The sequence below is a fragment of the Geotrypetes seraphini genome, chromosome 18, assembly GCF_902459505.1.
Source record: "Geotrypetes seraphini chromosome 18, aGeoSer1.1, whole genome shotgun sequence".
Taxonomy (NCBI): domain Eukaryota; kingdom Metazoa; phylum Chordata; class Amphibia; order Gymnophiona; family Dermophiidae; genus Geotrypetes; species Geotrypetes seraphini.
In genome coordinates this window covers 46,596,234-46,619,144 of record NC_047101.1, presented here as the reverse complement: position 1 = coordinate 46,619,144, position 22,911 = coordinate 46,596,234, and the positions used below count along the sequence as shown (strand labels likewise).

At 44.9% G+C, this 22,911-nt stretch overlaps 1 protein-coding gene across 1 annotated transcript; it reads left to right on the top strand.

Moving 5' to 3' along the window:
- Positions 1-7,856: 7,856 nt before the first annotated feature.
- On the top strand, positions 7,857-19,757 carry PCDH12 (protocadherin 12). The gene is made up of 4 exons (XM_033927717.1): positions 7,857-10,826; positions 13,900-13,991; positions 16,498-16,652; positions 18,607-19,757. Exons 1-4 carry the CDS (start codon positions 7,857-7,859, stop codon positions 19,065-19,067), a joined length of 3,678 nt encoding a protein of 1,225 aa, XP_033783608.1. The 3' UTR covers positions 19,068-19,757.
- Positions 19,758-22,911: the final 3,154 nt, after the last annotated feature.

Genomic DNA, 22,911 nt, shown 5'->3' with positions numbered 1-22,911 from the left:
CTTTGCGGAAGTGCTGTACTATTGTTTGGGCTGAGCAAGCTCTATGGAGATGGTTTATGGCACCAAAAAAAAAGAGAAAAGGTCAGACGTGCTGGGTGGATGTTAATGTGGACACAGAGGTCTCCGGCAGAATTCATTACAAGCATTTTATAAGAACAGATCCTGGCGTAGCTCTGAATTTCACTACAGTGTCCCTTATAGCACTTCTACAGATACAACTGAAAGAGCTGTGACTTCTTTCACAGTTGGGAGGTGGGGAATTAGGCATTTGAGCCAATCGGGGCCTTAGGCTCCTCTCTCTGTATCCCAGGAACCCGCTGCGATGCCCACTCTCGCTATCGCTCCTGAACCCCCTGACAAATCCCCCCAGCAGGAAGGATGCCCACTCCCTCCTGCTGCCAGCCCCCCCGAATTTCCACCCCCATACCTGGTGACACCCCCTCTCTAGAGCCCCCCCCCCCCATTGTAGACCCTTTGGCACCCCACTAACCAGTAGAACCCCTCATCACCTCCCAGACCCCCAGAACCCCGTATCTTTTAAGGTGAAAGTCCGGCTGTAGGGATGCATACACCCTCCAGCTGGTAGACCCGCCACTCTAAAATGGCGGGCTTTCCTCTTCCTGGTGCACCAGGAAGGGGTCTAAGGCTCTGATAGGCCAAGATGCCTAAGGACCCTCCTATAGGAGAATCCTGGCCTGAGTGCCTTTGGTGTGTGGGCTTCAGTGTGGGGTCATGCAAAAATACAGCGCCCTATGACAGTGTTCTTCTTTTAGTGCGGATAGCAGGTTTCAGCTCTCGTTGAAGCATGTCTCAATAGGTTACACTTGTGACACTTGTTCCTCTTTCCTGGTAAGTTTCAAGAATAGACCCTTGAGAACCCCAGAAGATGGTCAACATCAATTTTTTCTGCCAATGGCTGCGTCTTGAATTTCTTTGTCACAGGAGATGGTGAATGCTGCAATTGTGTACTTTTCTGCTTGCTTTCTGGTTCACAGTGGTGAACCCACATTTCATCACTGGTGACAGCTACAGAAAGTTTTCATCTTCCTCATGATAACAGGCTAAATGTCGGGAACAAATGTCTAAGCGCTCACACTTATGCTGCTCTGTCAGTTCCTTAGGCACCTACCTGGCACACCTGTCATGAATCAGGGAATCCAACACTGACATTCAGCGTTTTCGCAAATCAGTTCTAGGGCTCTTTCTTCATTTTGCATGGTAGTGGCCTTCGCTGGACATCCAGAGCGCTCTGCATCAGTAACATTCGTACGGCCATTTTCTAATATTTCTATCCACTCATAGATCACTCTATGAAAGAGAACTTTGTCCCCTTATTGAGCATACATGCGGCAATGAATTTCTGCCCACAAAAAACGTATGGTTGATCATTGTTACTCATTGGTGCAAATTGTAAGTTTAGCAGCCATCTTTACCACACCGTAACAGCTCTCCCACTACCTGCAAGGTGAGCCGACATTCTACGACATGCCCTCTTACTACTTCTCCCGCCCCAACCATTTCCCGCAAAAATATGAAAGTGCAGAATCTTTTTGAAGATTCTGATTTGCCAAGATGCCCCATAGAAGGGGCCTTAGGCGCCCGGGCCAATCAGAGCCTCAGGCCCCTCCCTGATTCTGATTGGACCTGACGCCTAAGGCCCCTCCCTGGTACATCCCAAGATGCACCAGGGAGGGGGAAGGCCCATTTTAAATGACACAGGCAGCTGGGAGGAGGGAGTCTGCATCCCTCCGGATCATCTGTTTTGAGGTAAGGGGGTGGGAGTGGTGGAGACAGGGGGGAGGGGTTCACTTGCCAGCGGGGGAGAGTGGGCATCACTCCCACTGATGGGGGGGGGTTGTGGCAGGGATTTTAGGGCAGTGTGAGAGTGTGGGCATCTCTCCTACTGCGGGGGAGGGGGGGTTTCGCAGCAGGAATTTTAGGGCAGCGGTAGAGTGTGGACATCTCTCTCGCTGCAGGGGGGGGGGTTGCTGCCATTTGGGGGGTGTTCACTGCCACTGCAGGGAAGGGGTGTTGTGATGCAGCGGAGAGAATGGGCACTGACCGGCACCCCTGGACCAGTTGCTTTTCTTGTCACCAAAAGCCAATACTGCTTTGAAAATATCTTGGCATTTTTTTTAAGAATCCACCAGAGAGCTCATTTCAATGTTGAAGAGCCTATTTGCATGTCAGTGTCGGAGACTGCTAGAAACCTCGCTAAAGACAGAGATAATCAGTTTTGATAATCCGCCGCTAAACTGCATACAGGCTACACCACCAGAAAACAATTTAGCGACGGCGTTAAAGTTTTGAGAATCTGGGCCTCAGACAACTGAAGTGGGAAGTCATAGAACATAAAGCATACAGTCCAGATTTAGCGCCATCTGATTTCCACCTTTTTGGATCACTCAAAGAAGCTTTAAGGGGCAGAAGATTATCCTGTGATAATGACGTGAAAGCGACGGGGGTATCAGTGGCTACGCGCTCAACCAAAAACATTCTTTTCTGATGGCATTAAGAAGCCAGTAGGATGCTGGGAAAATTGTATCACAAAACAGAGTGATGTGATTTGCTTTTGAGATATTTAATAAATAGTGTTTACAAAAATAAAAGTGTAGAAACTATTTGAAGATCCCTTTAAAAGGTAGTAAATAAAGCCTAATAAATAAAAGCATGGATAGTCTTTCTGAATCTCAGCTTGTCCTTTACTCTCTTCGCATGCCCTGAGCTCCTTCTCCAGAGGCCTTCATGTGATTTTGATCTATACAGTCATTGGGGTTGTTGTAGAAGCGAGCCCAGACTCTGGGAACCAGTTTTTCAGTGATACAATCAGAAATCCACAGAACCCACATCCTGAGACTCTTTAGTCTGTCATTATCTGAATATCTTTCTCTTTCTCTCCCTCCCTTCTTTCCCCTTTTATCTTCTTCTGAATCCCTCTGGCTAACTTGAAAAGAACTCCTCTGTGGACGGTTATCTGCCCATCTCTCTCTGCCTCTTCCTTTCTCAGATACAGAAAGTGACCCTGGCTTTAAAGCAGCTGCATCTTCAGATTATTAGGATGGGAGGACATAAGAGAAGTGGAAAGACAGTGGTCTAAGCTGAAAGGAGCGATAAAAATGGCTACGGACCTTTATGTGAAGAAAATCAATAAAAACAAAAGAAAAAGGAAGCCGATATGGTTCTCCAACCTAGTGGCTGAGAAAATAAAGGCGAAAGAGTTGGCGTTCATGAAATATAAAAAAACCCAAGAAGAGGAGAGCAGAAAGGACTACAGGGTGAAACTGAAAGAAGCCAAGAGAGAGATACGTTTGGCGAAGGCACAGGCGGAAGAACAAATGGCTAAAAATGTAAAAAAGGGAGATAAAAATTTTTTCAGATATATTAGTGAAAGGAGGAAGATAAAAAATGGAATTGCTAGGCTAAAAGATGCTGGGAACAAATATGTGGAGAGTGATGAGGAGAAAGCAAATGTGCTAAACAAATACTTCTGTTCTGTGTTCACAGAAGAAAATCCTGGAAAAGGACCGAGATTGTCCGGCAAAGTTACACGAGAAAATGGAGTAGATTCTGCGCCGTTCACGGAGGAGGGTGTTTATGAGCAACTTGAAAAACTGAAGGTGGACAAAGCGATGGGACCAGACGGGATCCATCCCAGGATACTAAGGGAACTCAGAGAGGTTCTGGCGAGTCCTATTAAAGACTTGTTCAACAAATCTCTGGAGACGGGAGTGATTCCTGGGGATTGGAGGAGAGCGGATGTGGTCCCTATTCATAAAAGTGGTCACAGGGATGAAGCAGGAAACTACAGGCCGGTGAGCCTCACTTCAGTTGTTGGAAAAATAATGGAAGTGTTGCTGAAAGAAAGGATAGTGTATTTCCTTGAATCTAATGGGTTACAGGATCCGAGGCAACATGGCTTTACAAAAGGTAAATCGTGCCAAACGAACCTGATTGAATTTTTTGATTGGGTGACCAGAGAGCTGGATCGAGGACATATGCTAGATGTAATTTATTTGGATTTCAGCAAAGCCTTTGATACAGTTCCTCATAGGAGGCTGTTGAACAAACTTGAAGGGCTAAAGTTAGGACCCAAAGTGGTGAACTGGGTCAGAAACTGGCTGTCGGACAGACGCCAGAGGGTGGTGGTTAATGGAAGTCGCTCGAAGGAAGGAAAGGTGACTAGTGGAGTCCCTCAGGGTTCGGTGCTGGGGCCAATCCTGTTCAATATGTATGTAAGTGACATTGCTGAAGGGTTAGAAGGAAAAGTGTGCCTTTTTGCAGATGATACCAAGATTTGTAACAGAGTAGACACCGAAGAGGGAGTGGAAAATATGAAAAAGGATCTGCAAAAGTTAGAGGAATGGTCTAATGCCTGGCAACTAAAATTCAATGCAAAGAAATGCAGAGTAATGCATTTGGGGATTAATAATAGGAAGGAACCGTATATGCTGGGAGGAGAGAAGCTGATATGCACGGACGGGGAGAGGGACCTCGGGGTGATAGTGTCCGAAGATCTAAAGGCGAAAAAACAGTGTGACAAGGCAGTGGCTGCTGCCAGAAGGATTCTGGGCTGTATAAAGAGAGGCGTAGTCAGTAGAAGAAAGAAGGTGTTGATGCCCCTGTACAGGTCATTGGTGAGGCCCCACTTGGAGTATTGTGTTCAGTTTTGGAGACCGTATCTGGCGAAAGACGTAAGAAGACTTGAGGCGGTCCAGAGGAGGGCGACGAAAATGATAGGAGGCTTGCACCAGAAGACATATGAGGAGAGACTGGAAGCCCTGAATATGTATACCCTAGAGGAAAGGAGAGACAGGGGAGATATGATTCAGACGTTCAAATACTTAAAGGGTATTAACGTAGAACAAAATCTTTTCCAGAGAAAGGAAAATGGTAAAACCAGAGGACATAATTTGAGGTTGAGGGGTGGTAGATTCAGGGGCAATGTTAGGAAATTCTACTTTACGGAGAGGGTGGTGGATGCCTGGAATGCGCTCCCGGGAGAGGTGGTGGAGAGTAAAACTGTGACTGAGTTCAAAGAAGCGTGGGATGAACACAGAAGATTTAGAATCAGAAAATAATATTAAAGATTGAACTAGGCCAGTTACTGGGCAGACTTGTACGGTCTGTGTCTGTGTATGGCCGTTTGGAGGAGGATGGGCAGGGGAGGGCTTCAATGGCTGGGAGGGTGTAGATGGGCTGGAGTAAGTCTTAACAGTGATTTCGGCAGTTGGAACCCAAGCACAGTACCGGGTAAAGCTTTGGATTCTCGCCCAGAAATAGCTAAGAAGAAAAAAAAAAAAAAAAAAAAAAATTTTTTAAATTGAATCAGGTTGGGCAGACTGGATGGACCATTCGGGTCTTTATCTGCCGTCATCTACTATGTTACTATGTATTAAGTGTGTGTGTGTGTGTGGGTGGGGGTGGGGGGTGGGGGGGAGAGTTATCAGTGTGGGCTGCTAGTTTACTGTTAACTCCAATTGTTAGTAACTAGGTCTCATTGCATAAAATGGGACCTAGTTACAAAAGCATGAGTTAGTAGTTAAATAATATGTCTTCACAGTAGCCACAGTTCCCTCTAAGCTGTGGGAGTCCTTCAACTTCATTGCTTCCAGTGAGATGGGGGGGGGGGTTCAATATTTAGTTTTCAATCCAGAAGGACAGGCAGGTTCCATGGATTCCTGCAGAGCTTGCCTGTCCCTCACTATTGAAAATGTGATAGTGAAACAGCTCTTCACACTTAGGGTTACCAGACATCTGGGAAAACTCAGACATGTCCTCTTTTTAGAGCCCCTTTCCACCCCCATTCCCGCCTTCAACCCAGCCCTTTCTGCCTCCAGGCCCACTCCCACAAGCCTCGTCTCCTTTTGTGCTGATCTCCAGCCCGCCTAAAGGAGGGCCTCCAGTATGCATGTATGCGTGTGACATAATTTCTTCACCTCCTCTCCATCCATGTGCACCATCTCTTCCCTCTCCTCTCTTACCCATCCGTCCATCCATGTGTACCATCTCTTCCCCACCCCTCCATGTGCATCATCTCTTCCTTTGCCACTTCCCTCCATCTATCTGCACCATCTCCTTTCCCTCCCCTGTTGCCTTCCCTTCCCCTCTATCCTGGTGCCCCTATTCCTCTCGTCTCTGCCCTTCCCGTTCGGCATCTCTCCCTTCTTCTTCTCTCCATCCCTCCCCCTGCAGTTCCACCAAATGACCGCTCCATCCAGTTCTGAAGCCCCCCTCACCTCGAAAACTAGTCTGTTGCATTGCCCGCAGCCTCTTCTGCACGGTTCCTTTGCCACAATCTGTCCAACCAGAAACAGGAAGTTGCTTCTCAGGAGGGTGGACTGTGTCAGAAGAACAGTGCTGAGAAGGACACCAGGAACGCTGGAGAATCGCTGCTGTCAGTGCCCTGCTTGTAGTTTTTGAGGTGGGAGGGGGGTTTTTGGACCTGATGGGGAGCTATGAGCCAATTTTTTTGGAGGCCATGGTACCTCTGTTCTGATGCTATGGGACAAAAGACAAACAGGTGAAACTGCCTTCACAACAGTGAAGGGCATGAAAACAACAATGAAGGAGACCAGATGGTGCTCAATCCTTTTTATTATCAAACAGACTCGACACGATCGTGTTTCGGCCCACGAGGGCCTGCCTCAGGAGTCTTGGTGTTGATTGATCAAACCAAAGATGTGTCAATCCAAATGTCATTTTCATGTGGTGTTCGCTGTAATCGCTGTCAGCCATTATTCTGTTTTTTTTCAGTGTTTTCATTGCTATACTTGGACATTTGGATTGACACATCTTTGGTTTGATCAGTCAACACCAAGACTCCTGAGGCAGGCCCTCGTGGGCCGAAACATGATCGTGTCGCGTCTGTTTGATAATAAAAAGGATTGAGCACCATCTGGTCTCCTTCATTGTTGTTTTCGTGCCCCTGATGCTATGGGACCCACACTTATGCGCATAACCTATAAAATATTAGAAGTTACTCACACATCTCCAGGAGCGTCAGCCCTGTGGCTGGCATAAGTGCTTGTGCCTAAATCATAAACATGTTGTTTCACTGTTTTAAGGAACCCACTGGATGGCGCTTACATTCCTTTACTGAATATATTTCTGCCAGGTGCCCAATTATTTCTACCAAATATTTCTACCAGGTGCCCATATATCTTTTCTCCAAATTCCTAAAATTTTACTGCACAGGTGGCTTTATTGCAAAATGCATCCAATAATTGTTAAAACAGATCTATTTGATCTTACTTTAACCTTTAATAAAAGTTAGGTGTCATCTTTTTCTAGGACTAACAGCTATGAACACACACACACAGCCTCCATGAAGCGTCTCCAAATGTTAACTAGGCAAACTTTAAACTTGCACAGCTTGCAGATGTATTCCTGGTCCTTTCCTTCCTCACTCCCTTTCCTGTAGGTGGGGTTTCTATGGGAAAAACCGAGTTGGCACCTCAGCCCCTGGAGCTGATTGGCGCAGGGATTCCCTGCGTCATGTTGTATGCCAAAAAAAAAAGAGGGTTCTTTCTTTCAAACTTCACTGAAACCTTTTTATTTCAGTCTCTATGGTGCAGCTGCACTTTGAAGCCACAGATCTAATTGCTCTCAGAGCTGCCTCGTACATTTGTCCAGGAGATAGCTTCTCTCACTCAGTGAAGTTCAACCGGTCTACAAATCCTGCAGCCTGGAATAATATCTGTCATTGTTGCACAACTCTAAATATACACATGAAACTGATGGTTGCTGCCACTCTCTCTTTGGATAGGGTTCTTTACTGGACCTTTTAAAGCTTACAAAACAGTGGAAGAATTGCCGGTCACCATCAGACTGAAATATCATTTGATTTGAAAGGAATCATGGCCCTAAAGTTAAGGATGTTGTTCCATTCTGCTGGTTTGCTAGTGCTGTGGTGCTTGTTCTTCTCCGTGGTATGCCAAGAGGTGGCCATGTTCACGGTGAAATACAAAGTGTTCGAGGAAGTGCCTAAAGGGACAATTATTGGGAGATTACCTGAAGAACTGGGCTGGAAGGGGAGAAGACAGCATGCAGAAGAGTTCCAGCTCATGCAATATCCCATTGCCCTTCCAGTCCAGGTTGGATTCAGAGATGGCACCATTTCTACGGAAGGACGTCTGGATAGAGAGCAACTCTGCCGCCTGCAGGATCCTTGCTTGGTATCATTTGATGTACTGGCTACAACAAATGTACTGACTAGAACAGCTTCGGCTTTAATCCATGTGCAAGTTCAGGTCTTAGACATCAATGATCATGAACCTCGGTTTCCGAAAGAAGAGATGGAACTGGAGATCTCAGAGAGTGCTTCTTTGGGTACACGAATACCACTGGACCGTGCTTTGGACCTGGACAGTAATCAAAACGCCCTGCAATCTTATCATTTATCTCCAAATGAGCACTTTTCTTTGGCTGTGATCTCTAATGGAACCAAGCATGCAGAACTTGTGGTGGTGAAAGAACTGGATAGAGAATTCTGTTCCTCTTTTGATCTGGTGTTAACAGCTGTTGACCAGGGTGAACCACCAAAATCAGGATCCACCTTAATTAGAATCAATGTGTTGGATTCTAACGATAACAGCCCAGTATTTGGAAAAAGCTCTCTGATGGTGGAATTCTCAGAAGATACTTCTCCTGGAACTCTTATTCTAACTCTGACAGCCAATGATCCTGATCAGGGGCCCAATGGAGAGATAGAATACTCCTTCAGTAAACATGTTCCACAGGACGTGCTAAGCACCTTTGCCATTGATGCAAAGACAGGCAGCTTAGTCCTGAGCCAGCCATTGGACTATGAACTAATGCATGCATACGAAGTGGATGTACAAGCAAGGGATCTGGGACCCAACCCTATACCTGCCCACTGCAAGATCCATGTCAAGGTTTTAGATGTAAATGACAATGCTCCACAGATGCACATCACTTGGACGCCTCGGTATTCCCAGGTCCCCACCATATCTGAAGCTCTACCTAAGGATAGCTTTGTTGCCTTAGTAACAACAACTGATACAGATTCAGGGGAAAATGGGCAGGTGCAGTGTGACCTCATCCAGAGTCATGGGCATTTCAGGCTAAGAAGGACAAATGAAAACAGTTATATTTTACTAACCAATGCTACTTTGGACAGGGAGAGGTGGGAAGAATATAACCTGACTATACTGGCTAAGGACCAAGGAATTCCATCATTTAGAGGAATGAGGCACTTGGCTATTCATATTAGTGATGCCAATGATAATGCCCCCATATTTGAAAGAAATACCTACGATGTCTCTATTTCAGAGAATAATCTTAGATTTGCCCACTTACTAAATGTGAAGGCCCACGATGCTGACCTAGAGCTTAATGGCAGGATTACTTACAGCATTCATGATTCTCATGTTTCAGGAACCCCAGCTTTCAAGTTGGTCTCCATTCATCCTAGCACTGGGGAAATCATTGCTGTTACAACTTTTGATCATGAGAAAATGGCGAGGTTTGAATTCCTCGTTATAGCAGAAGATGGAGGTCAACCCAAGCTGTCTTCCAATGCATCCATTACAGTCAGTGTGCATGATGAAAATGATAATTACCCAGTAATTGTACAGCCAGTGCTAAAAGGAGACAGAGCAAGTATCACTGTTCTGGTCAATTCAGAGACAGGCTTGCTGCTGACTGCTATAGAGACCTCCACTGCTGACAGAAGTGAGTATTTTACCAAGGTTACTAATACTTTAGGATATCTAGAGACCCCACCAGCAATCACTAGATCAAATGTTAACCCAGTGCTAAGCATTGTGGCTACTGACGCAGATTCTGGATTGAATGGTGATCTCAAGTATGACATTGTGTGGGGAAATGATGTTAATTTGTTTGTTTTAGATCAACACACAGGGCAGGTGTATGTTAATGTCAGCAATGCCAGTAGCCTCATAGGAAGTGAATGGGAATTGGGAGTCATGGTGAAGGATCAAGGGAATCCACCACTCCACACTAAAGCACTTCTGAAGTTAATTTTCAGCAATCATCATGACCATCTCAAGAACTTGGCAGGGTCCGAGAAACTGAGTCTGTCTGTCGTGACTGTGATCTGTCTAGCAGTATTGCTAGTTGTGTTTCTTCTCATTTTAGCCTTAATAATGTCACTGTGCAGAACTGATAAAAAGGACAATAGAGCTTACAACTGCAGGGAAGCAGAGTCTACCCATAGACATCAACCCAAGAGGCCCCAGAGACAGATACAGAAAACAGACATTCACTTAGTGCCAGTACTCAGAAACAAACAAGATGAACAGAACAATAGCACACAAGCAGATTCTTGTGCTGGGACTCCTACAAAGGACACATACATAGAAATGACCAAAGAGGACCCTCTGCAAACTCAGTTTCACATGACACCAACGCTCTATAGGACACTTAGGAACCAAAGCAACCAAGCAACCCTAGATGAAAACATGGAGTTTTTCCAAGATACTTTCAACTTGCCTTCAACAGGCAGTAGGGCCTTTTATTATCAAAGACAGAGAAGTGTATCAAGGGAGAACCTAAGTCTACAAAACCTACAGCCTTTACCACCTACTTCCAAGATCTTGAAAAACCCAGGGAGCCCACAGGTGAAATCAAAAGACGATGAGTGCACTGATCCTCTCTTACAAGCCAATTTAACCTCCTCTCCTTCAACCACGAGGACTCTGAGAAGGCAAAGAAATGCAGATATAAAGACAAGAGTTGAGAAGGACCATCATCATCAGATTCTGAGAAGCTTAGTCAGGCTATCCATGGCTGCCCTGGCAGAGCGAGATCGTGTGGAGCTAACTATGGAATCACCTCATATTCAGGTAAGGAATACTTAACTATTTAAGAATGGGCCAAGTTAATAAATGTTTCCCCTGTTACTTTCTGGAATTTCTTAATCATGAAACTCCTATTAGAAGCGCTGGAATGTAAAGAGAGAAAAATTCTGCATATACTGTACAGTGCCCTGAAACAATTATGAAAGTCCATTCCAGTGTTTCAGTCAGAGCGAGGTCAGTTTTCATATGAGAGAGTTCACTTTGAATTTTGTTGCTGAGTTTTGATAGATGTAGACAGCGGCGCTGTCATTTCAGGGTAGCAATGTTAGACTCAGTCTTGTCTTAATTTAGTGTCATGTATGTTACATACAAGTTTTTGTAAAATTTTCAGGATGTGGGAAGAGCGGATAGCATAGCTGGTTTTAAGAAAGGTTTGAAGTTCCTGGAGGAAAAGTCCATAGTCTGTTATTGAGAAAGACATGGGGGAAGCTACTGCTTGCCCTCGGTTGGCAGCATGGAATATTGTTACACCTTGGGTTTTGGCCAGGTAGTAGTGACCTGGATTGGCCACCGTGAGAACGGGATACTGGGCTTGATGGACCATTGGTCTGACCCAGTGAGGCTATTCTTATGTTCATTACTATTGCTTTGTTTGTTCATATTTTGCTTTGAAAATAGGCCTATTACTGATAGGCCTGTGAGATTTATCATTATAAATTATATCATTTTTTTTCATATACACCCCCCTCTTATACTAAGCTGCAGTAGAATTCTATGAATGTTGAAGCAGCATTGGAGCATTTAGCACCCTGGGCTGCGGTAGAAACCTCTAACATGACAGTAAAAAAGGGCCTAGTGATTTTTTAGTCTCATGTGAAAATGTTGGCATTGACATTAATAAGTTTGCTTAATTTGTTCTGTTGTGAAATGTTCTATTAGCCACATATACCTGTAATCCACCTTGAACTGCTCTTGGAATAGTGAACTATAATGCCCAGATTGAATTAAATTAAATTGCACACATGATGTGTTAAACTAGGAAGAGCAAGGGCAGTGCCGTATTGGAAAGCAAACAAAGGACCTGGCACCACCAGTATCACTGTCTGAGACCTATTCTCCGTCACAGGGCAGTTGAGCTGCTAAGGCACTGTTCTTAGCTAGTCCAAATCTCTCCCTAGCTCAGCTTTTGACTAAATGTAAATTGTTTGGTTGGCATAAAATTTGTTGCACAGAAGTCAGACTTTGTCAATATTATCACACTGAATAATCAGGCTTTGCAGCTATTGACTAGTACAACCTTAATTCCATCTGTTGACAATAAGAAATGATTAAGCTATTGTTGGCAGCAGCAAAGAGAACATCTGGAGCTTCCTCTGTGCAGTACCTGAGTTTGTAAAAAGGACCCTTAGCCCAGTGGTTCCCAAACCGGGTCCTGGAGGCACAGCAGCCAGTTAGATTTTCAGACTATCCACAATACATATTTAGGAGAGATATTTGCATGCACTACCTCCATTGCATGGAAATCTCTACCACGAATATTCATTATGGATAGCCTGGAAACCCGACTGGCTGGGGTGCGTCCAGGCCCAGCTGTGGGAACCACTGCTCTAGTCAGTGAACTGAGCAGATCCATGCGGACAGTCCAAAAGTCTCACTTATTGCACAGTGAATGCAATCATGAAATCTTTCTGCTTTTGTTACTTCGTCACAAACCCCCCTCTCTACCATGACATATTTGAATTTTATGCTGTGTTAATAAAAGAAAGCGCACGCGTTTTTATAATGGCCAAAGACATTTAAAATATATCTCCCACTGTTTCTGTTGTAGTTCTGTGGCTACTTTACATATGTGAGAGTGAAGCCACCATGAGGCCACATTTGTAAAAAGTTCATCTGAGGCCTAGGAGCCTAAGTTAGAAACCCCAGGAATTGTCAAAAACCAAGTTTTGTATCCCTAAGTTCATTGGACACCTGCTTTAAGCACCTGCCTAAGTTATTAAGTCTGGCCTAGAGGCTAGAACATCTTGAGGGCCTGGGTTTGAGCCCAGCACTGCTCCCTGTGACCATGGGAAAGTTATCTAACCTTCCATAGTTAGATTGTGAGCTTGCGGGGACAGATAAGAAAATGTGTGGACTGCTTTGACCTTGATTGATAAAATGAAATAAACTATAGTTGTACTTTCCTTTGGGTGCCCGGGAGCAATTTTCAGATGTCAGACTTTAGGGCTTGATAGTCAGCTGATTTGACCAGGCTCTAAAAACTTATTTATTTATTCTGTTTAACTGGTGCTTAACTTCAAATGCATAGCTTTTTTTTTTTTTTTTAATAAATCTTTATTGATTTTTAAACTTTGACAATGCAATACATATTTATACATGGTATGAGTAATATCTCCTCAGAAGCTTTTGCAAAAGCTTACCCCCCCTCCCTTTTACTAAACCGCAATAGTGGTTATTAGCGCAGGGAGCCGCGCTGAATGCTCCGCACTGTTCCCGACTGGAATACGGCTCTCGAGGACCGGAGTTCCCTACCCCTGATTTAGTGCATGCTAAGCTTTAGTAAAATGTATAGAAATATAGGACGGGGGGCAACTAAAGACCATATGGCCTATCCACGTTAACTGGCTTGGCTCAACAATCTCTCCTCTGTGTTTGCTTAAATAAAGTTCTGTCATGGAGATCCAACTTAACTCCTTGAAGTCCAGCAGATATTTTTATCAGTGCTGTGTCTTTCAGAGCATTTGAAAAATAAAAGCAATCGTGTCTTTGCAATGCACATTTCTGTATAAACTTCCTAATCCTAAATAAATAAATCCAAATCAATCAATAAGTAATCTTGCTTGAGCTTAGCGTATCATCAAGATCTGATGTTTGCTTCTAAATATAAGAAACATCTTGAAATCTCATTCGTACAGCAGAGGCTGAAGTGACGTTGAGAGCATGGCGGGGTGGGAAGTTCATCGCTGCATGAGGAAGATGGTGGCCCCTTTCCCTCCTCAAAACATCTGAAAGCAGAGGAAGTTCAAAAATAAGAAAGGCAGGATGGAGAGCAAACATCCTGCGGGGATGTGGATCGAATGTCAATTGTAGAGAATGAACTGGCTTTCCTGTTTTACAGCAAATTTCCCAGCTGCTCTCCTTGCTGCATCAAGGTCAAGTCCACCCCAGGCCAAACCACCGCGGAAACAAATACACGACAAAGAGTGGCAGGTAAGATTCCTGGAGAATGAGAGGGAGCAAGAGCTGTGTAGTATCAGGTCCAGTACCTCCAAAGGAGCTCTAGACTAGAGAATGAAACAGGGATAAATTTGTTCCTGTCCCTGTCCCCGCAGGAACTCAATTTCTCCGTCCGGTCCCTGTGAGTTTTGTCGCTGTCCCTGTCCCTACCCCATTCCTATAAGATCTGCCTTAACTGCTTACCCGCACAAACCTCAAACACTTATGATTTTAAAGAGTTTGAGGCTTGTGAAAATGAGGATGGAGCTTAGGCATTGGTGGATTGAGGCATTATGATATCACAATCTGAGCTCTAGAATGTTGCTACTTAGAATTTTAAAGGGTTTGAGGCTTGTGCAGATGAGGACGGAGCTTAGGCATTGGTGGATTGAGGCATTATGACATCATAATCTGCGCTCTAGAATGTTGCTACTTATGATTTTAAAGTGCTTGAGGCTTGTGCAGATGAGGACAGAGCTTGCAGGAATGGGGCAGGGACAGGAACAGGAAAAGAATGCGCAGGGACGGGACGGGGCAGGAAAATGAGTTCCCTTAGGGACAGGAAAAAATTTGTTCCCGTGTCATTCTCTAGTCTAGACTACAAATCAGTAGCTGTGGGAAATGGTCTGGAGCTGTAGGAAACAGGCATAAAGGGGTGAGTTCAATATAGATTCTAAAAGGCATGAAAAAACTGGTTGCTGCTACTATCCTATAATGCAGGGCTGGTTTAGCCTATGGATCAGGTGTGGCTCTGGACCAGGGCGCCAAATGCCCAGAGCCGTGACATCACTGTCCCATATATTGAGCAATAGGATGCGGCTTGAACATGCTCTCTCCTTCCTCCAATGCTGCTACCCAGTCCCAATAGGATGTGGCTTCATAGGCCAACTGCCACAAGGGGGGAGAGCCAGCTCCAAAGTCAATGTAAGCATCAGAGGAGGGAAGAGCTTGATACTGACGCAAGCCCTTCCTCCTCATGGCAGCTGGCCTATGAAGCCACATCCTGTCAGGACTGGGCAGTAGCGTCGGAGGAAGGAGGAGAGAACTGGCCTGGGGGGGAGGCGGGGCATGGGGGGCGTCAAAACAGAAGAGGATCCTGGTCTAGGCTGGGTGCCAAAGCAGAAGTGGTTCCGGGGCATCATAACGTCTCGAGCCGGCCCTGCTTTAATGACAGAGTTTCAGAAGACGAGTGTAAGTCTGCAGTTATGTGCCATACTTTAGGTGCGACCACTTCCAGGTTTTCCATTTTTCTCCTAAGTCTAATGTTATCTTTCATAAGACTTTCCTGTAACTGTCTAGATGTCATAACTTTTTGTTCAAGCTTCTGAACAGAGGAGTTAGAGGCAGTCATTTCATTTTTCAAATCTTTCAACTCCTTTGTGTGCTAAAGCAATTTCATTTCAATTTGCTGGAAGTTAGGGCTTATGGTCTTCACAAGGCCGGCCATAAGATCCCATAGTGAGTCTAAGGTTACCTCTGAAGGTTTCTCCAGTGAAATGAAAGGTAATGCAGTAGAATAGTTCTCACTGGGCTGTTGAAAATCTTGTTGCTGTCCCTATTGGCTCACTCTCCCTTCTGGCATTGGAATTCTCCCAGAGCTCCTAATAACAGGCTCTCCGATGGACTACTTGCCTCTGGGACCTTCGAGGCTTCCATACCCCTTGGAGAGCTGCTAGTCTGAGGCTGCGTTGGGGGAGGGGGGTGCCCTTATGTCGGGACTCAAAGTTGTTTCAAGTCCATGAGGAACCACCACGGTCTCGCTCATTCCCTGGGTCCTCTGTGGGCTACTCTCCGACACCAAAACTCCCTGCATCCACCTGAGGAGCTCTTCAATGCTGCCTGCGGCAGGGACACCGATATGCCACGAGGCAGCAGCGGCACTCCGACCTCTCCGCTTCGGCATCGGGTAAGAAAAAGTAATCTAAAGCAAACAATTAATTGAAGGAGAGAATCCTCAGAGTGATTCTCAGCGCGCCTAGCCTGATGCCATCTTGGATCCCTGATTTTCAAATGCTTGAAAACATTTATTTAGTGTCGCATACGTGTCACAGGCAACTGACTCTACATGGCCAGTGTTTCGACACCGAAAGGTGTCTTCTTCAGGAGTCTCAAATAATGACCGTGCTCTTCATTACCACCGTGAAGTGAACTTGAGGGCATGAAGGGAGGGTGAGAAGTTCATCAGGAACATGGCATATAAATAACCCCTGCTAATTTTTCCATTAGCACTTGATGCAGTTCAGAAACTTCTTGTCATTATTTGAGACTCCTGAAGAAGACACCTTTCAGTGTCGAAACACTGGCTGTGTAGAGTCAGTTGCCTTTGAGAATCGGCCCCAAGAAGTCTAAGTTGAGCATTATTGTGGGGAAGATAGAGAAAGGGAAACTGAAGAGCGGACTGTGAAATGAAAGATGTGAAGGAACTGTGTGGTAGGCATGGCAGAGTTTAGCCTGATCTTACAGTGGGACTGTTGCTTAATTTTTGTTGGGTTTTTTACAGGGCTGCTGGGCAGGATGCTGACTGGCTTAGTACAAAGGATAGTGGTCATGGAGAGAGTGAGGCTGGGGACCTTGATTCAGAAGCAGGCGGTGACCTGTCTGCCAACCAGATGCTCCTGGAGGAAGGGCTGGAGAGCCTTTTGGACCCTGAAGCAGGTGGGTAGGACTTACTTTTGTAGCGACACATATGACCTCTGGCAGATCAGAAATGAGAGCTTCCTTTCAAGCTTAGGTTAGAAGATGTAATACAATAGGAATATGGGACTCTTGGATGGTGGGTGGCAATCGTCACTAGACCAGGGGTCGGCAACCTTTTTACAGCAAAGAGCCAATTTATCCAAAATGCTTGACCCAAAAATTACAAAGAGCCTCACGGTGTAGCGTTTGTCCCCTCCAACTCCTCGCAGGTCTCTGTACCTCTCATCCCTCCCCCTTCCCCTCCCCCAACCCATAGCCAAGGTTCTCTCACCTCTCCAGGCCCCAACCCATTAATGTCCCTCACAACCCCATGATTCCCCCCCTCCAAGTACCTGGTAGTGCAACGGGAGTCTTTGTGGCAGAAGCACAGCCCTCTCGCTCCTGCCTTCTTGCAACTGCCTTTTAAAATGGCTGCCACAAGCACTCGCGATACTGCAGGAAATGCCAAGAGCAGCTGTGAGAGGTTGTGTCAGTTATTTTAGAAGGCAGCCACGAGAAGGCAGGCCACAAAGACCCCCCACTGGACCACCAGGTACCTCGGTAGGCCTGGGGGGGGGGAATCGTGCAGTTGGGAGATTAAGGGGTTAGGGCCTGAAGCGCCACAGCCACATGCATGAAGAGCCGCAAGTGGTTCGCAAGTGCGACCCCTGACCTTGACCAAATTAAACACTTTACTAGCAAGGCAGCCACTGGACATAATAGTACCCTAGGAAAGGGTTAGTTATGGCACCTCCTTCACTTTCAGGCTCACTTGCTTATGGACTCACAAACTGATTCAAAAAGATGATGTGGGACCACCTCCCAGAGTGGTGCTCAAGGTGGTTGCTCTTTATGCCCACCTTTTGCAACATCCCTGTTGACTTGTTAGCAGCCCTCTATATCTGACCCAAGATGTCTCTTCCTCTCTGTGTGATGATCCAAATCATTCCAAGGAGTATCCCTAAAACATACTCTCCAAAGGACATCATGCCATGTGATACCCGCCAGTGAGCTTTCTCCGGAGTTGCCCCCACACTCTAGAATGCATTCCCTGAAAAGCTTTGCTTAATACAAGGAAGCTGGTGAAAATTTGATTCTTCAACCAGGCCTTTAATGGAAGAAGTAACTAACTTGCTAGTCACACACAAAAAGAATGACACTTGGCTGCACATATTATAGCAGGACATATTTAGTCACTCCTACTCGAACTAATATTCAAGCACCTTTCTGACCTCATGTGCAATTTTCTTTAAATTAGTCCCATTATTTTCTAACTCCTGTTATTCTATTTTATCTATCTATATGTTTCTCCTACCCGGATAAATCCATTCACTGGGTCCTAGTGTTTATTTTCAGCAGTGTTAATCCAGATAATGCTGCCGCAAATTATCTCACATTCTGGGGGTGGAGCTAAGGCAGAGCTGGTGGTTACCTGGTTAACAGTGACGTTCAACGTAGGGTTACCAGATGCCTGGATTTACCCGAACATTTCCTCTTTTTTGAGGACATATCCGGGGGTCCGGACGGCTTTTCAAAACCTGGCACCTTGTCTGGGTTTTGAAAAGCTTCCTTGACATCGCGTCGGGCAGGAGGGCATCCACCCACATGTGGAAGCCCTCCTGACCAACAAGGCCAGGCAGTGGAGGGCGGGATTGGGGGAGGGACTGGGGTGGGTATGGGTAGAACTGGGCAGGCCTAGGGGGAGGGTCTAGGGGAGGGGGGTCCGGATTTTACTGACGTAAAATCTGGTAACCCACTCAGGCATAGGGGACTCACACACACACACACACTCTCTCTCTCTCCGTCTCCCTAAAGAATCCATCGCCTCCTGCTCTCTAGCAGAGGCATTCTTTTTTTTTTTGGGGGGGGGGGGGGATTATCACACTTCCATAAAGTAAATTGTGTTATTATTCTTCTTGATGTTCTCTTTCAGACTTGGATGATGAGGACAGAAATGTGCCCGACCCTGCATGGATGGCCAGGTTGTCTCTACCACTCGCTGCTAATTACAAAGACAACATTTTTTCACCTGCTTCCTTGGACTTCCCTGATGACCAGCCCCCCATAAGCGCTGCCGAGAGAAATGAGCTGAAAACCTTCCTGACATTTGGGAAAGCCAACGTAAGTGCAGGTAACAGCAACCCCGGAGATGAGGACCCCAAGCTGACTGGCACATTTCTGGCCGAGATGAGCAGCTTGTTTGAGATGCTGCTGATGCAGAAAGCTGAATCTCATGCCGACGCTGCCTCCGAGGTGCTACTGAGGCTGTCTGCTTGTAGTAAGTCCTTAGGGATGGACATTGGGGCTGCTATGGCTCTAGAAAGTGAGACTGGAGGTTCCAATGAAGCCCTCGGCAGGACTGAGAGCCACAGTGGAGCTCGGCGCCAAGACTGAAACAATGGGAGGAGGAGATGTTGCTGCTACAGAACGCTTCGGCTCATGCTGGCGCCACTTTCAGGGGGCTGCTGGGGCTTTCTGCCTGTGGGAGGGGCTTTCATTCAGACCTCGGGAGTCCTCAGCAGGTCTGAGGGCAATGGTGGAGTTCAGAACCAAGACTGAGACAATGGGGCAAGGATATGCAAACATTTTGTGCTCCTGTAAGAAAGTTTCAGGGTGGGCTTCAGGAGGATAACTGAGGAATTGTTTTAATGCTCTTCCCCATACTGACAGAAGTACTGTATTATGAAATGACTGTTATTGATCTTTTATGATCCAGTGACCTAATCATAGTTACTAATGAACATTATAACAAAAGGGGAATGTTCCCAGGTTGGGAAGGGGGGTGTCAGATGTCTGGTGAAAGTTCAAGAGTTGAATAATCATAGTGTTTCAAGGCTAATGCTAAAGTCGTGTTGAATCGGTGTCATACGAAACCACATTTTTCTTTCGGCTTGGCAGATCCTCTCTTTTCTTCCTACTCAACTAGAACAAGTTCAAGAGGCCTTGGGATAGACACGTGAGATCTCTCGGAGAGAGAAACAGATAATGGTTACTGAGGATGGGCAGACTAGATGGGCCATTTGGTTTTTATCTGCCATCATGTAACAATGTTTCAATAAACAGTGAATAGGACTTGATATATTGATTGTCATCAATATAGATCTTTTTTAGCTCGTTAGCTCTCAGACGCCTGCGTTGGTCCTTTAAAATATTAGAGCCAACTATTGCAGGAATGAGGTATCTTTCATCGAGCTGTGAGCTAAGCTATTAGGCTTTTTAATTTTTTATCTATTTTTAAGTATTATGTGCCTTATGCCAAACTATCGCAACGTATCAAGTGCTCTTAATAAATATTGAATACTAAAAAAGCAGTCAAGGAGAGCGTAAACCAGCACTTAAGCAAAAAATGGCGCTTCATATCAGAGCAAACGCTGCACATTTATTTACAGACCCCTGAAGAAGCCTATGAATGGGTGATACGGGGCCTGTAGGGTTATAGGCACCAAAGGACAAGAAGGAGCGCCAGCTATTTCAATGCACAGCTAAAGTTAAGTGCTGGTTTACGCTCTCCTTGACTGCTTTTTTAGTATTCAATATTTATTAAGAGCACTTGATACGTTGCGATAGTTCGGCATAAGGCACATAATACTTAAAAATAGATAAAAAAATTAAAAAGCCTAATAGCTTAGCTCACAGCTCGGTGAAAGATACCTCATTCCTGCAATAGTTGGCTTTAAAGGACCAACGCAGGCGTCTGAGAGCTAACGAGCTAAAAAAGATCTATATTGATGACAATCAATATATCAAGTCCTATTCACTGTTTGTACGATATTATAGAGGACTTTATCCATTGGAGTTAATTAAACAAGGTTTCTATAACCATAAAGTTCTATGACATAACAATGCAGGTGTAAAGAGCCTTAGCCAATAGGGAGGGGAGGAGATAGTGGATGTTGCAGATGAGCAGACTAGATGGGCCATTTGGCCTTTATCTGCCATCATGTTACAATATTTCTAAAACCATAAAGTTGTATGACATCACAATGCAGGTGTAAAGAGCCTTAGCCAATAGGGAGGGGAGGAGATAGTGGATGCTGCAGATGAGCAGACTAGATGGGCCATTTGGCCTTTATCTGCCATCATGTTACAATATTTCTAAAACCATAAAGTTGTATGACATCACAATGCAGGTGTAAAGAGCCTTAGCCAATAGGGAGAGGAGAAGATAGTGGATGCTGCGGATGGGCAGACTGAATGGGCCATTTGGCCTTTAACTGCCATCATGTTTCTAAGTTTGGGATTCTTCTGCTATGAGCCTTCATTCACAACTCCCTGGGGATTTTTTTTTTTTTAAATAGATCAACCATCCCACTGTTCCTAGTCTTGTCGATGCAGCAATGGTTCTGAGGCTGGGTGCCATGCACTAGGGCTTCTAGATCACTCCATCGTGGCCTCTAAATCTAGCCATCAAGTGTCACCTTTATTAATGACCATGACTCTCCTCTCCTTAGAGGCCCTGAACAATGCCTTCAAAGCATCACTAGCTGCCCGGGGTATATGAGACCCCTCTTTGGAGACTGAACTGGGAGAGTGCTGCCACCTGGTCAGCCAAGAAACTCAGTCTTGAATGGCATTTTGAGACCACGTTCTGTCAGCCTAAGGTGAGGTGATCTGTATGAATTTTCAGTGGTCCAATGCATAAAGATTCACCAAAAAGTTATGGATTGGACTCTTATCCATGTAGCAGTATATGAATAAATACTTTTGAATATTAAGTTGTTTTTAGTAAATTAATATTCAGGAAAGACATATTTTGCTTTACTTACAAAATGAAAAGGTTGGTTTTTGCTCTTTCATGTATTCTTTGTTGATTGGCTAGACACATCATCAATCATTGTTAAAGCTGCACAGTCATTGGTAAATAGCTTACATTATGTTGATCGGGCATGGAAATAGGTCATTGCATAGTTGCATGATGCTGTATAGCAAATTCCAGAACTTGACTTTGTTTTCTTCTTTTAGAAGCTGAGAAACTCTTCTACCTCTTCTCTTATCCCTTGATACTGAGGGGAAATGAGATACATGCCCTATAATCCAAAGTAAATATAAAATAAAAAGGCCTTAGTGCTACCCCATAGTCAAAGCTGGTGTAAAATCCCCCATTTAAGGAGTGCAATTGTTCCTTGCTGCAATTAGAAAGAATCCATTGTGGTGAGAGTACATTGAAAGAGTGATCTGGTCTCCCCATAGTCAAAGGAGAGAGTTAATTTAAATTTTTTAATTTATAAATTATTTATCTTGCATTAATCTGGTCTTATAAACTGTTTTCCAATACATGTTCATGTTGTTTCAGTAAACCAAGTGTGATTACAATATAACATGTTCCATTGTGTTTCTGCCTTTTTTTTAAGGGAAGGATTTAGGTCATGCCTTTTCAGTAGTACCTTCTCTCCAGTGCACAGGGTAGATAAGAATTAAGATACATGTCATCAATGATGTGGCAGAGGGAAGGCCCCAGCGGGGTAAGCCATGAGTAGCCTGCTCAGAGCACTGCATCTGCCCATCAGTCATTGCCGCTGCTGCTTTAGGAGGCCCTGGAGGTATGTCAGGCCTCACCAGGGGCACTGAAAGCGGTGAGTACAGCTACAGCCTCAGCACCCTAAGGTTATAGGTTCAAACCCCACACTGATCCTTGTGACTCTAGGCGTGTCACTTAATCCTCCACTGCCCCAGGTACATAGACTGGGCCAGATGGGGGAAATGCTCAAAGTACATGTATGTAAACTGCTTTGAGTGTGGTTGTAAAACTACAAAAAGGTGGTTTACAAATCCCAATCCCTTTCTCTGATGTCATAATGCAAAATACATAAAACTACTAATAATGCTCTGAATTCCTCCTGCATTACCAACTACTCCTTAGTAAATTAGAAAATGTTCAAACTATTCCTTAAGTACTTATTTTTTTTTTTTTTCCAGTTCCAATCTTTTTATTGAAAATCAACATTTACATTAGAAAAAGGAACATTCAGTAAACAACAACAGTTCACAAAAGGTTGTGATGCAATGTAGTGCTCATAAGGTATAAAATAAATAAATAAAATTGAAAGCACTTATAACGTGAGCAAGTAACTGTCAATGGGGGTCCACAAAGATTGAATGGACAATTTCTGATGATAATGTAATTTTTCTGCTGCATGCTGTTCAAATCGCTTGTATAAGCATAGGGAATTCCACCAGAAGGTAAAGTTCAATCTAGACGCCGATTTCCAATTCTGAAGAACCTATGTATCACTAATGT